General features: G+C 37.3%; 1 protein-coding gene across 6 annotated transcripts in view; it reads left to right on the top strand.

Annotated features, from left to right (window-relative positions):
• The window catches only part of LOC137006925 (peroxidasin), a 100563-nt gene that overhangs the window by 23340 nt on the left and 63658 nt on the right, over nucleotides 1-13565 (top strand). For 4 of the 6 annotated variants that reach the window (XM_067368082.1, XM_067368081.1, XM_067368083.1 and 1 more), the window contains exons 4-7: nucleotides 1506-1577; nucleotides 3149-3220; nucleotides 7677-7748; nucleotides 8946-9115. In XM_067368082.1, the coding sequence (XP_067224183.1) occupies nucleotides 1506-1577; nucleotides 3149-3220; nucleotides 7677-7748; nucleotides 8946-9115 (386 nt within the window). Of the gene's footprint in view, nucleotides 1-1505; nucleotides 1578-2700; nucleotides 2747-3148; nucleotides 3221-7676; nucleotides 7749-8945; nucleotides 9116-13565 lie in introns of those variants that run through there. The other 2 variants (XM_067368084.1, XM_067368085.1) reach the window with 2 other exon arrangements.

Below are 13565 nucleotides of genomic sequence, written 5' to 3'. Positions count from 1 at the left end.
TAAATATAAAATATATAGATATATTAAAAAACTAATATAAATTGCAAACAAACAACTAAATTACTAAATCTTTAACTAAAATTAAAATATAAAAAATAAAAACTTACTTAAAATATTAATTAAAAACTATAATAGTATCTCAGTGATACTAAAATAACTCTGATTTAATTACCCAAACCTTCTCCCTGTGATCATCTGGATTTGTTAATATGCTGCTAATTAAACCCAAATGTCTTTTTTTCTTATACAATAAATTTTTATACAATCTTATACCATTTTTTTTTTTCTTATTACATATACAATCATTGAAACATAGCCGTTAACAGAAAGTGTTCGGATTTTGAAACATTTAAAACAAAGAGTTTTGATTTAAAAAAAGGGAAGAATATTCACATATTCATGTACATTTTTCAGTTTAACTTTTTTTTTACTCAAATTATATAATAAATTTGTATATAATATAATGATAATATAATTTGTAAAGAGAAGTTTTAATCTATGTTTATCCAAACCTTTTTTGATCAATTTAAAAGCACTGGCATATGAACTATAGCATGAAAAGGGCAGGTATAACAAACTGATAGATATTAATTAACTGAATAGTTGCATAATGTCTTTCTATTTATTAAAGAAATATGTAATGTTCTATAATAGTAAGTCAAACATGCATTAATGTTAATAAGAAATATTTGATAGCAAAAATAACCTCTGAAGTTTGCCACGTTGTCTTATTTGTATTTTGTTTTTATCTTTGTTGCTCTCTTATAATGTTGGCCAGTTGAATGTTAAATGGATCAATCCATGGAAATGATTTGATGATGTAGCAATAAACTAGCTAGTGTACCTTAATGCACAAGTTTTTTAAACTATATACTATCATTAAAATCTTTTTTAATGACAAAAGTTTAAATAAGTGAACAAGTGACAAAATATCAGTGCCTTAATCGGCCAATAGTTGTTTGTTAAAATCAGTATTGTACTGGCCAAAAAAATACAACTACTGATCCCGTTATAGCAATAATATTCAACTTGCATATTTGCAGATTCTTAAAAACAACTTAAACAGCTCTCATAGTTCTCATAACATAAGTTTGACCAAGTTTTGCACTGTTTAGTACTTAAAAAAGGCACTTTAGTGTTGCTTATATATGCAAATCTTGCATCCTGTATGAGAAGGCAGCACATATCTGTAACATATACTTCCTGTGGGATGGTGTCATCGTCCTGAAGGTCAGAGGGTCATGTGGTTTATGTGACTGAGCCCTCGTTCTCAACAGACCACTGTCCCTAGACAGGAAAACCACAAACATGAATTCCTGTTTCCCACAGGCCACCCCTCCTGTTTTATCGATATGCAACAGTCTTCTGTTAGTTTTCTCTTCTATTATTCCTGCATTAAATATGACACGTTTATTTTGACCTTTCTTCTTTATTTCTGTGTGCATGTGTGTTTATTTTTGACACTCAGCCCTAACCCTAGTGATTTCCCTGAATATTTCTTTCAGCTATCTGTACAAGAATGAAATTCAAGCAATAGACCGAGAAGCTTTTAAGGGGCTCGTCTCTCTAGAGCAACTGTAAGTGACCTTCTGCCCTGTCTAGTTTCCATGTTGATTCTTGATACTAACCAAAAGGTTTGGTAAGGATCTGAAAGTAAAGGGGGTTAAAGGAATAGTTCACCCAAAATTAAAATTGTTATCTCTTGAATTAAATTTATGTTGCGCACTCAAATTGTATCACTTCAGAAGACTTGGAACAAAAAGTTGTATGGACACTATAATGATATTTTTATGGTCCCCATTTATAGTAATTGCCCTGAAAAACAACCAACACAGTCACAGTTTCTCTTTTTGCATTCCACAGAAGAAAGTAAATGATTGCAGAAGTTATATTTGGCTGAACTATTCTTTTAAAAGTATGGTGGAATTTTTGGTCCATGTTTTACAATTGAAAGAAATTTGATCAAGCACAATGCCAAACTGGGGAGAGTAAATCCTACAACCAAATAACATTTGCATTCAGATTTTTTAGAGAACCGTGACTTTGAAGCTATAGTTCATATTTTAACTTCCCACAGCATATTAGCCTTGTTTTAAGAGCTATTTATTATGTTGGAAATTTATCACCTTGTTCATGCTGTTCAAGTCAACGTATTTGCTTTCCTAATACACGTCCCTGGTACACGATTCAGCGGTGCACGTTATTTTAAAGGAGTCATATGATGCTCTATAATGTTTTCCTTTTCCTTTAGAGTGTAATTGATCTGTTTGTGCCTGCATAACATAACATCTGCAAAACTACAAAGCTCATAGTGTCCCACAAAGAGATTTATCCTATCTAGAGAACAGCTCCATCCATCAAAGATATTACTTCTGGGAATGTCTAGGTTCAATGTGGCATATTGGCATAAATTCCCACCCAAACGCGGAGACGCTGTGTGTTTGGATGCGGAAGCAAAACCTCTTTGTTTAGCCTAATGATGAAATTAGGAATCAGTGGTTAAGAAGTTACTCAAAATGATCAGTAAACCCGATGACATTATTAACTCTTTGTGTTTACAATTGCTTTAGAAGCCTTGAAGCTGAAGCTCATGATTATGGTAAGAGGCGTTTCATTTCCGACATGTGCTTGAGGTGTTTGGCCAATCACAACACACATGGTCAGCTGGCCAATCAGAGCACTCTGGACTTTTCGAAAGAAGGGGCTTTGTAGAAATCAGAGCATTTCAGACAGACTAGGAATAGAGGTACTGGAATAATGTATGTAATCTGTAAAGTATGAAAAAAATGTGTTTTCTGAAAATTAAAACATGTTACGCTATTCTTGTACACCCAATAAACAAAACAACAACCTTATAAAATAGCATCATATGACCCCTTTAAAGAAAATTAAATGATGGTCTCCATTCTGGAATGGTGCATCCAATAAATATTCATTGATAAAATCAAGTCCTGTCCTCCTTTTTTTCTTTTTCTTGTTGAAAATACACAAGATTATGGAAGGTTCTGGACAAAGTTTTGTATTAACAGACATTAGGCACAAAAATGCTGTGTAAATAGCGTTTAAAATGAAGGAAACAATCCGTGGAAAGGCACTGATAGAGTGTTTGATCTAGGTACCATGTAAAACACGACTCTCTCTCTCGCAGATACCTGCACTTCAACAACATTGAGTCACTGGAGCCCGAGTCTTTCTCTCATCTACCCAAGCTGGAGCGGCTGTGAGTTTTGCATGCATCTCAAACCTCAAATCATCACTCAGATCCCCACAGTGTCACATGTTTATTCATGGAAACACATCCCTTTTTAAAACGAGATCAAAAAGATAAGCTCGTAGGCAAATGTGTCTGTGTCTGTTCTTGTTCTGAGAGAGGCCTTTTTTTTGTTGTTTTTTTTTATAATCATTGGGACACTTTAACCTTGTAAAGCCTGACAGATGAAATAATCAAATTTGAAACTGGTGTTAAATACCCTAGACGTTTTTCAATAAAGTTTTGATCATGTTGATCATTTAGAGCACTTAGAAATGTATGAAATATGAAACTTTACTGTAGTGTTAAGTAAACTTCCATTTTACACATTTATGTGGATTTAACACAATAATAGTAATCAAGTAGTGACAAAATGTTCAGAAATTGAGTTGCTTTAGCTCGTTTTATTTAAGTTCTTTATACAAACAGCAAAAATCATTTTTTATAGTGTTGCCTGCCTCTTTTCTTCCTGTTGGCCCTTATTCCAAATGTTTGGAAAATCACCCACACACACATTCTGATGTCTTTTAAAGACGGAAAAGTCACTTGTATGTAAACATGGGCTAAAATGTGAGTGGGAGACCAATTCAGTTTGTAAGTGAACATGACAAAAATAATCTGCATCTGGATGGTGATTAATGAAACTAACCCTCCTGTTATTTATATGAGTAGTTGTGAACAGTAATGGGAACATGACCCTGTCTGTCCTGGTAGAAAGCAAGAACATCCCTGTGGACCTTCAGCTTTGCATCTCTATTCCACAGACCATATACACTACTAGTCAAACGTTTGGAATAATTAAGATTTTTTAAATATTTTTGAAAGAAGGCTCTTATGTTCACCAAGGCTTTTAAAAAAATATATATTTTTTTTTTTAAAAATACCGTAAAATAGTAATATTGTGAAATATTTTTACTATTTAAAACAACTGTTTTATATTTGGATATATTTTAAAATGTAATTTATTCCTGTGATGCAAAGCTGAACTTTCAGATTCAGTGTCACATGATCCTTCAGAAATCAGTCTAATATGATGATTTGCTGCTCCAGAAACATTTATCAATGAGTATTATCATTGTTGAAAACATATTTTTGTGGAAAGTTACTTCAGCAAGGATGCATTAAATTGATCAAAAATGACAGTAAAGACATTTATAATGTTACAAAAGATTTCTATTTCAAATAAATGCTGTTCTTTTGAACTTTCTATTCATTAAAGGATCCTAAAAAAATAGTTTACAGTTTAGTTTTACAAAAATCTGAATAAAAAAAAATATATACTTTTAATATGCTAGTGCTTACTCATGCAAAACTGTTATACAATGATACAGAATACTAAGGTATTCTGAGTGGTTGCTTGGTGCTGTAGTTATTTATTATCAAAATATTTAAAAGAGCCCACCCTCAAGTCTCTATGATAGTCTGGCCTTTAGATGTCCAGTCCCTCATTAAATCCCTCATAAATTAGTTTGCTCAGATATTGTCACTTTAATTGGTAATAAATTAGATCTTGAAAAACTCATGTCTAAGTTGGTTGTGTTCCACTTTAACCACCAACAATCTATAAATGAGACCTAGTTGGTTAGAGTAAATATTTTGATTTGCAAACAAATTAAAATAGTGTCATACCTTTTAGATGAAGATGTTAAAAAGACATTTTTAAATGTTTGTTAACAGGCAGTTGTTTGAGGGGTACCATCTTTACCACACCAACTTAACTACAAATTTATCAGTGATTTGATCAGGATTCATTGTTCCCTATCTCTCGGTCACTTCGACATTGTGTTGATGTACTGACGTTAGGAGTCGCACTGGGGAGACCCAAACACTTCTGACACTTTGAGAAAAGGCCAATGAGAATTGGCGAGTGGAATTTGCATATGTTCCTCCCCCGGACATACAGATGTAAAAGGAGATGGCGTGCATCCACTCATTCATATTTGTTCTTCAGAGCCGAGTGGTTGTAGATGCGATCGCTCAATCATTCACCTCTACAAGGAAAACTGAAAGCTGGTGTTTACAGCGCATTACATGCACAGATAAGTGCAGAGAGCTTCCCTGGGCACTTCAGCGAAAAAGCAGATTTCCCTAAAAGAGTGTTTCTGGGTGTAGTCGATATCTCTCGTCCTTGGACAGCCACGATCTCTGTCTCAAGTGTTTAGGTCATTCCTATGCTGAGAGAGCGTTCATGGATGGCTCATGTTTATTGTGTCGCGGTCGCGACTCTGTTTTCTGGTCATAGAGAGAGTCACTTCAGTTCAGCCGCGGCAGCAAGTGCTGTGGGCGACATGGGGACAACAATGGGAGTTTTTCAGCTGGATCAATCCCCTTGGGCCTTCCATTCCTCGTCATGAGTTCCTAGATGAGTTGGCAGTTCGTCTTGTGGCGAAACTAATTTATCATTTGGGGCTCCAGACGAGGATGAATTATTGATTGTAGCATCAGAGGGCGGGCTTATGTCTTCCGGCACTGAGGACTCAGCTGGACTCCCAACTTCGGGTGCGGTAGCTCAGTTTGAGTTGGTAGCCATGCTTGGCCCGAGCTGCTACAAGAATTGGAATGGCGTGGGATCCTCAGCCCTGTTCCGAGCAAACACAGCTGGATTACTGGTATCTGGGCCCAGAGCACATCTGAAGAAAGTGTCTTTCTTACCAGAAGAGTATGAAGAGCTGACAAAGTCATGGAAGGCACCTTTTACTGCCAGGTCCTGCTTTGCAAGCTCTTCGACCCTCACTACCCATGATAGCGGGGCATCCAGGGGGCAGCTGCATGCTATGGCCATCCTGCGGGTCCATCAGGCCAAGGAACTAAAAGAGCTGCACGAGGGTAGTTCTGAGCTGGGATTGATGCAGGACCTGCATTCAGCGACTGACGTTGCCCTATGGGCGACTAACGTAACGGCTCAGGCTCTCAGGAATGTCCAGCAAGCTGGTCCAGGAACTCCATCTCTGGCTCACCCTTGCTGAGATGAGGGATGGTGACAAGGTTCGCTTCTTGATGCCCCATCTCGCAATGTGGCCTCTTTGGCGACTCTGTCGAGGACTTTGTCCAGCAGTTCCACCTACAGGCCACCGAGGTCCCGCACCCCGTCTAGCCACACAGGCTCTGCTGCAGTCTGATCCCACAGCCTGGTCGCAGCATCGAGCCAGTGGTGGGAAAGAAACGCCGCCCGAGAACCTGAAGAAGGCTTCGAAGCATCCCTGACACAGGTGAACCAGGGATGGCAGCAGCTGCTCTTTCCCAGGAGATGGTACTTCTCAAAGTCGCACTGGCTCGTCAGGACAGTCGGCCTCGGTTATGTGATTCGGTTCACCAGACGCCCCGCCCAGGTTCAGCACCATCCTTTTTATCTTGGTGGCAGGCAAAGACACCAGGTATTGCTGGCCATTTCGCAAGCATGTGTTGATCCGGATAGACAACACGGCGACAGTAGCACATACTGCATAAACTGTCAGGACCGTTTACGCTCATGTCGCAACTCGCCCACCATCTCCTCCTTCAGAGTCAGCAGAGACTGAATTCACTGTGTGGCACTCACATCACATGCAAACTCAATCACGCTGGACCTACCGCAGAGACTTCTTTCAATGTGTGGGATTTCCCGGTCAGTAAGATGGAAGGAATGAGACTTTGTTTCCTTCCTGCCACAATGCTGAACTACCCACGGAAATAGCCGGGATACTGTCTCGGCTCCTCAGCACAAACTTGAATGAGTGTGTTGCGATCACAAAGGATCACAACAAATAAGGAGAAGACGAGTACATTCATCTTGTGAAGTATGAGCTTTATTTTACATTCGTGCTTAAAATGAACCAGGTTTTTGCCTTGTATGGAACAAAGAGCTTAGAAACAGCCACCAAATCTAGAGCCGATCCACACCAACAGGAATGATCCGCTTTTATAGGGAGCAATGAACACCATGAAGCCGGTGCTCCCAATCACGCAATCAGCCCGTCACCTGCAAACAATACAGACAACACACACACACACACACACACACACACACACAACAAGGAACGGCCAACAGGGGCGTCACAGAGTGGATGCACAGAAATTACACTCGCCAATTCACAAAAAAAGTTATTTTATAGTTTTTTTTTTTAGTTTTTTTTTTTTATTTGAATTAGGACTGCCACAGTTCTATTTTCATATTTGTGAATTTTTTATTTTTTTTATTTGGTTTATCTTTCATGATAAATAAAAACATTAGTCGGATCACCTACAAAACAAATAGCATTTCTCAAAAAAAAAAAATATATATATATATAGATATAGAAAAATATAGGAATATAGAAACATTTAAACAAATCACTGATCCCAATGTGAGCATTAGTATAGTTTTTCCTGTCCTGGTCACAGATTATATATGCCTGATTTGTGAATACACACATTTGAATCTGTGCATTCTCATTGATATCTCCTGCAGGTTTCTGCACAACAACAGGATTACTCATCTTGCTTTAGGAACCTTCTCCCACCTGCAGTCCATGAAGAGACTGTGAGTATTACTCAAACTGACTTTATTTACGGATGGGTGAAGCATTAGTTTGCTCAGAGACTGTCTCTTTATTTGGTTATCATTTAGATCTTGAAAACCATAGCGTTGGTTGTTTTCCACTTTAGCCACCAAAAATATATAAATGAGACATTTCCAGTTTCGGTTTTCAATCCGATCAAGTGTTTACATGCCATCTCGATCGAATTAGAGAAGTAACCACTCCTTCCAATATGATCGAAATTTCATTCATGTCAAGCTCAGTCGGATCGATTAAGGTGTTTACATGAAGGCTTTTCAGTCCGATTGAGCCGTCAATCCGATTACTAACGGATTATTTGGTTGCATGTAAATGTAGCCATAGTGGTGAGAGTATTTTAAATGATCTGTAATCAACATTTAGTAAATGGTTTGTTATCAAAATATATATATACAGTATATATTTTGTTTTCACTTTAAATTTAAAGTTTCAGTATTTTATGTTGTTTGTCATTTTTATTAGTTTTTTTTTTGTATAAATACAGTTTTTTATTATTTTTTATTTCAGTTTTATTTTTTATTTCAGTTTTTTAGTACATCAAGTTACAATAAAAATGAGAAACGCTGCCTTGGCAACTATCTGAAATATAATAATTTAAGTCTTTGTTGTTAATTTTGTTTCTGTTAACATTTATTTTATTACAAGTAAATGTTTTTATGTTTTTAGTTTTGCTTAACTAAAATGACACCCTGACTTAAGGTCCATTCACAGCAAGAATGATAACTATAAAGATTACTGATAGTGTCCACACCAGTGCATGATAGCTCTCTGTTTATTCTAAGTTTTTAATTTTAGGGGATTAAAGGTTTTGATGAACAAAATAGCTTTAAATCTGTTAAACATCAGAAAATTCAGCTGATTTTGAATTGGTGTTCTTCTTATCAACTGATCTAGACAGTAAAATGTATTTAGCCTGTAGAATTAGAGGTGTACTTACTGCAGGATTTACAAGAGTGTTGCATGTGAATCTTGCAAGGCTTTTCACAGAATGAGGGTTAACATCTCGACTCAAACACACCAACTTAGCTACAAATTTATCAGCGTTGTTTTCCATTTTGCAAATGTGAATTTAGGCTTTTTCAAAAAAATGTAAACGGTTTTATTTTAACCAAAGAATTGCCTCAATTTTATTTCAATTTTGTGTTTGTGGGTGTTTTCAGGCGGCTGGACTCAAACACGCTGCACTGTGACTGTGAACTGCTGTGGTTGGCCGATCTGTTGAAGCAGTACGCAGAGTCCGGTAACGCTCAGGCCGCAGCTACTTGCGACTATCCAAGCCGTTTGCAGGGACGCTCGGTCGCCACTCTCACTGCAGAGGAGCTCAACTGTGGTGAGGCCATTCACGCACATAAACACACTTCACACGCCAATATACATGTTCTTCTCACATCAAAATGATCAACTGGCAGAAAAATTGTTGCAATATTTACAGCGTCTGCGCCCATTCGCCACATACACATTATTCTACTCCAGCTCTGTGTCTTTGAACATGTTAGTCATCATAATAAATAACAGATGCTGCTGGATTATGGAGTGATTTCCCAGATGTATCATTGTTTGCATGCTATGCCACCTTCATGTCAAATGTTTGAGGGAGTGAAGGTTTTCATTTCAACCATCTGTGAAAATACTGGTCATCTCTACTGGGCTTTTGTGATGTCAGAATTGTCGGCTGGGAAAAAGGCAGCTCAGATCTAGCTTCAAATATTGGACTAATTACCAGTTCAGTGTAAATTAAAAAAAGAAGAAAAAGCAACAACAACAAAAAATGCTGTTAAATTTATGGTAAAAAAAAAAAAATGTTTTTATTTTCATTTTATTTGAATTTAATAAAGTTAATTTTAGTAAAGTAATAAATAAAATCAGCATAGTTATTGTTTTTAGGTTTTTTCATGTAGGAAAATAGTTTTCAGGTACAGAAATTGAATAAAATGGAAAATAACACTGCATAGTTTACACTGTATAAAATACATATAGACTAATCCTTATTAAAGTTATAAAAGTGATTCAGACAAGAGCAGTGAGTGATTTTTATTTATTTTTTTTGTCTTTTGTTGTTTGATTAACATTAAAAACATACAGCAGCAGGTAAGTTAGGCTGCTGTCACTTTAAGAGCGAATGCATGGATCCAGTATAGAGTTACACATGCGTCTTATTTCTCAACTGTTTACGTTCACTTAAGACATAACAGACTATGTTTACTAGGATACTCGTTTTGACATCATTCTGTGTGAATATGTTCGTTCAAGCCCAAGAAGACGAGAAAGAGAACTTTCACATATTCACATGCTGTCTGTGAGCGCTTTGGATGTTAGTTGCATACAAAACTTCTCAAACAGCGCATGTGTACTGCTCTTTCATGTCGTCTTGTGCTTGAATATTTAGATTGGCAAGGCTTAAAAACACAAGCACACAATGCAGCACTGGCCCAATCAGGAAAGTGTCAGTTCCGTCAGCTGTGCCGAGCGTCGTTCACACTGCCCCGGGTCATCAGGCCGTCCTTATTCTCACCCCTGTTTTAGTTTTTTTAGGTTTTTTTTAATTTATTTTTTTATTTTTTTTTAAATGTCTATATGGTTTTTATTAATTTTCATTTTCATATTAGTTATTTTAGTACATCAAGTTAAACTAAATTTTTCAATTAATGAATGTATTTTTCATGGTTAGTTTTAGTTAAAGTCCTCATGAAATCAAAACTGACCCTTTTTACTTTCTTAGTGCATATTACTAGTCTTGTGGTAAACTGTTTATCCATGCAAGTCAATCCACACACAAAAAAAAATTGCCTTCGTAATCTTTATTTGAAAGTTTGAGAAATTTGAAATTTGAAAATGGACTTCCCATCTGGAATGGCGTTCCTGCTCTGATGATGTCAGTTTGACGCTTGGGCTGACTGTGAACATGCGTTCAGATCTGCCTCCATTTCTGAATGGAACACCTGCTTTTCTAAATCCAATCAAAAAAACAAGCCATGCCCTCTATTTTCCTCATTTCACTCCGAAATACGTCTTAATACTGAAATAAAGTTGGCCCCACAATGGCGCACAAAGACAAAACAGCATCAGAATAACAGACGACACTAAATAATGCAGGGGAGTTTTTAAGCTCAAGTTTTGCTCAGCTATCAAAGGGCTAATACATTTTTTTGTGGAAAGCGTCAAAATATAAGAAAGTTTTTTGCCCCTGTCTTATGGCATGTGGGTATTTACTGTCAGAAAAGGACACTCACAAGCACTGTCCGGTGTGTTTGGGAGTCGTCCACACTAAGGACTCTCTCCAGCCATGTGTGCACTGCCGGCAGCTCCGTCGCTCCACGCTCGAGCGGCGTGTTGCGTTTGTTGAGCGTGTGCTCGGAGGGGCAGTGGCCAGACACAGTCCGCTTCCGTCTTCAGGTGCTTATCCAGATGCGACTCTGGCCACAGAGAGCTGGAGGAGAGTTTGTGTGATCATGACAAAGTTCCTCTGGCTGAGTTTGATCAGGAGTGTCATGAAGATGACTCTGGCTCGCTTGATGACTGTCTCGGGCGAGGAATTCTCTGGAGAAACCCTTCAAGTGGGGCAAATCTGTTCTTGATGTCTGTAATAATGAGTGTACTGCAGTATTGCAACTGTATTTGGTATAAAAGTCTGTCTGTTAAGCTAAAAACACAGTTGTTTTAATCAATTAAAAATCTGCTCAAGAATTGTTGGCCAGCCTCTAGAGAAGCTATATGACTCAACTTATTAATTAATATTAATAATATAATTTCTGATCCTAATCATGTCCTGCATAATGAGTTTGAATTATTACCATCAAATCGGAGGTACAGAATTCTAAGATTCAAAAAACTGAAACTGAAACACTGGTTTGTGCATCAGGCGATCCTTGAGCTAAATAAGTCGTAAATCAAGATAATCAATTATAATAATAATTTTTTCTTTTCTTTTTTTTTTTTTTTTTGTGGATTAAGTGATGTTGTGTAAGAGATGATTGTTGCAAACATGGAAAATATACTGTGATGCAAGAAAAATTTCAGACATGTTCTGACAATAAAGTATCATATCATCATTCTAGCTGCCTGCCCTTTGAAACCTCTCTATTGACTCCGAGGAAGACAGGAGACTCCATGATTTGTGAGTTTTACACAGATAAACTGAGCAGGCATAGGCTGTGTGCTCTTCTGACCAGCTTTTTGTATGCTAACCCAGTCCGTGGAAAGCCATTATATAAACATCAATCATCTTTCGCATTGGATTGTGGAGGCTATTTCTGGGCATGGCAACATCTTGGGCATTGTTTAAAGGGGAGGATATTTGTGCGGCTGCCAGTTGGGCATCACGGCAACGTTTGTTTGATTTTACCGACTGGATGTCAGGGCAGTGACGGTGGCTCAGTTGTCGTTTACCGCAGGGGTTTTAAACCAGGAGTCGTCGCTCCCATGAAAAACACAAAGGGGTATGTGGCGGTGCTGGTCCCTTACGTTTAGTTCAGTGGACTTTGCGGCACGTGAATATACTGTATGTGTCATGTGTTGTGTCGAGTGAACGGATTGAATGGCAACGTTGAGTTATGAGTTATAGTTCCCAGAAGGAAGGAATTGGACGCATGCAGTCTGAGACTCGGTGAACAGCTGGACTGAATGAAGGGAATAATATCGGTCACTGGCCTTTCAGGTGTGAATAAAGGTGTCTTCAGTGAATTGCGTGACATCGCGATATCCCATAGTCATGTGTTGTCACCTTGTTTCCCTCTTTCTGGGAACAGTAGTTATATGCATAAATATGCATTTTTCACTGTAAATTAAATGGTAATTCATAGTTTTATACATTTTATATTATTGTACAGTAAAATTACATATAATGTGATGTTAAACCATTTGCTTTTAGTTTTCTCTTCTATATATTAAGGTAAATTAGTTAGCCAATTAACAGGTGTTTACTGTAGCATTTTTACATTTTATTTACTGTAAACAAAATATGTTTTACAGAGCTTAGAAACTAAAGCCTCTTATAATGTTAAGTAGTCAAACTACTGTCAAATGACTTTTGAAAAAAGTAGTTAACTATACTACAAGCTACTAACAAAAATGAGCCGACTACATTAACACTATTTCAAGGGCATTACCATTTTACGCATTGAACTATCAGATGATAAAATGTATTCTTGCTAACTAATAATTTTTAGTTATTAGTCTTATATTTAATTAAATAAAAGTAATTATTAGTATAGTATTATATCTTACATAATAATAACTCAAATAAATATATTAATAATATAATTAATCAGCACAATTATGTATTTTTCGTTGTCACGTCTACATCGTTTAGTCTGAAATTGCACGGTCTCTTCTGGGACCTCCGAGGTTTCCCACCGTGTAGCCAGAGACCATAGCGGCTGTTGTGCTCGATAGACTTGCTCAGGCTTGTTACAGTAATCAACCCCCCACAAACACCCCTATTGGCTCTGTAGAAGAATGGGATTAACGCAGTATGGCTTTTCCACCCTCCTCTATACATAAAACACAGCACACAGATGCCCGAGGCACCTGTCAAAACACAGCAGGGCAGAAAATCAGACAGACAGCTGCAGTTTCTCTGAGGCTGGCACTGGACGTGTCGTACTGCCACACTGAGCAATGCAAGAGGAAACAGCAAAGCATCCCGAATCCAATGTCTATCACAAATGCTTTAAGATGGAGCAGTGAAGGGCTTAGTCATGCCATGAAATTTGAGACTTACTTTACCCTCAAAATAATTCGCTCATCCCCTTGTCATTGCAAAACGCATGATTTTCTTTTTT

This window comes from Chanodichthys erythropterus, chromosome 18 (genome assembly GCF_024489055.1).
Source record: "Chanodichthys erythropterus isolate Z2021 chromosome 18, ASM2448905v1, whole genome shotgun sequence".
NCBI classification, from domain to species: Eukaryota; Metazoa; Chordata; class Actinopteri; order Cypriniformes; family Xenocyprididae; genus Chanodichthys; species Chanodichthys erythropterus.
Note: the sequence above shows the minus strand (reverse complement) of the source record. Positions and strands in the feature narration are given on the sequence as shown.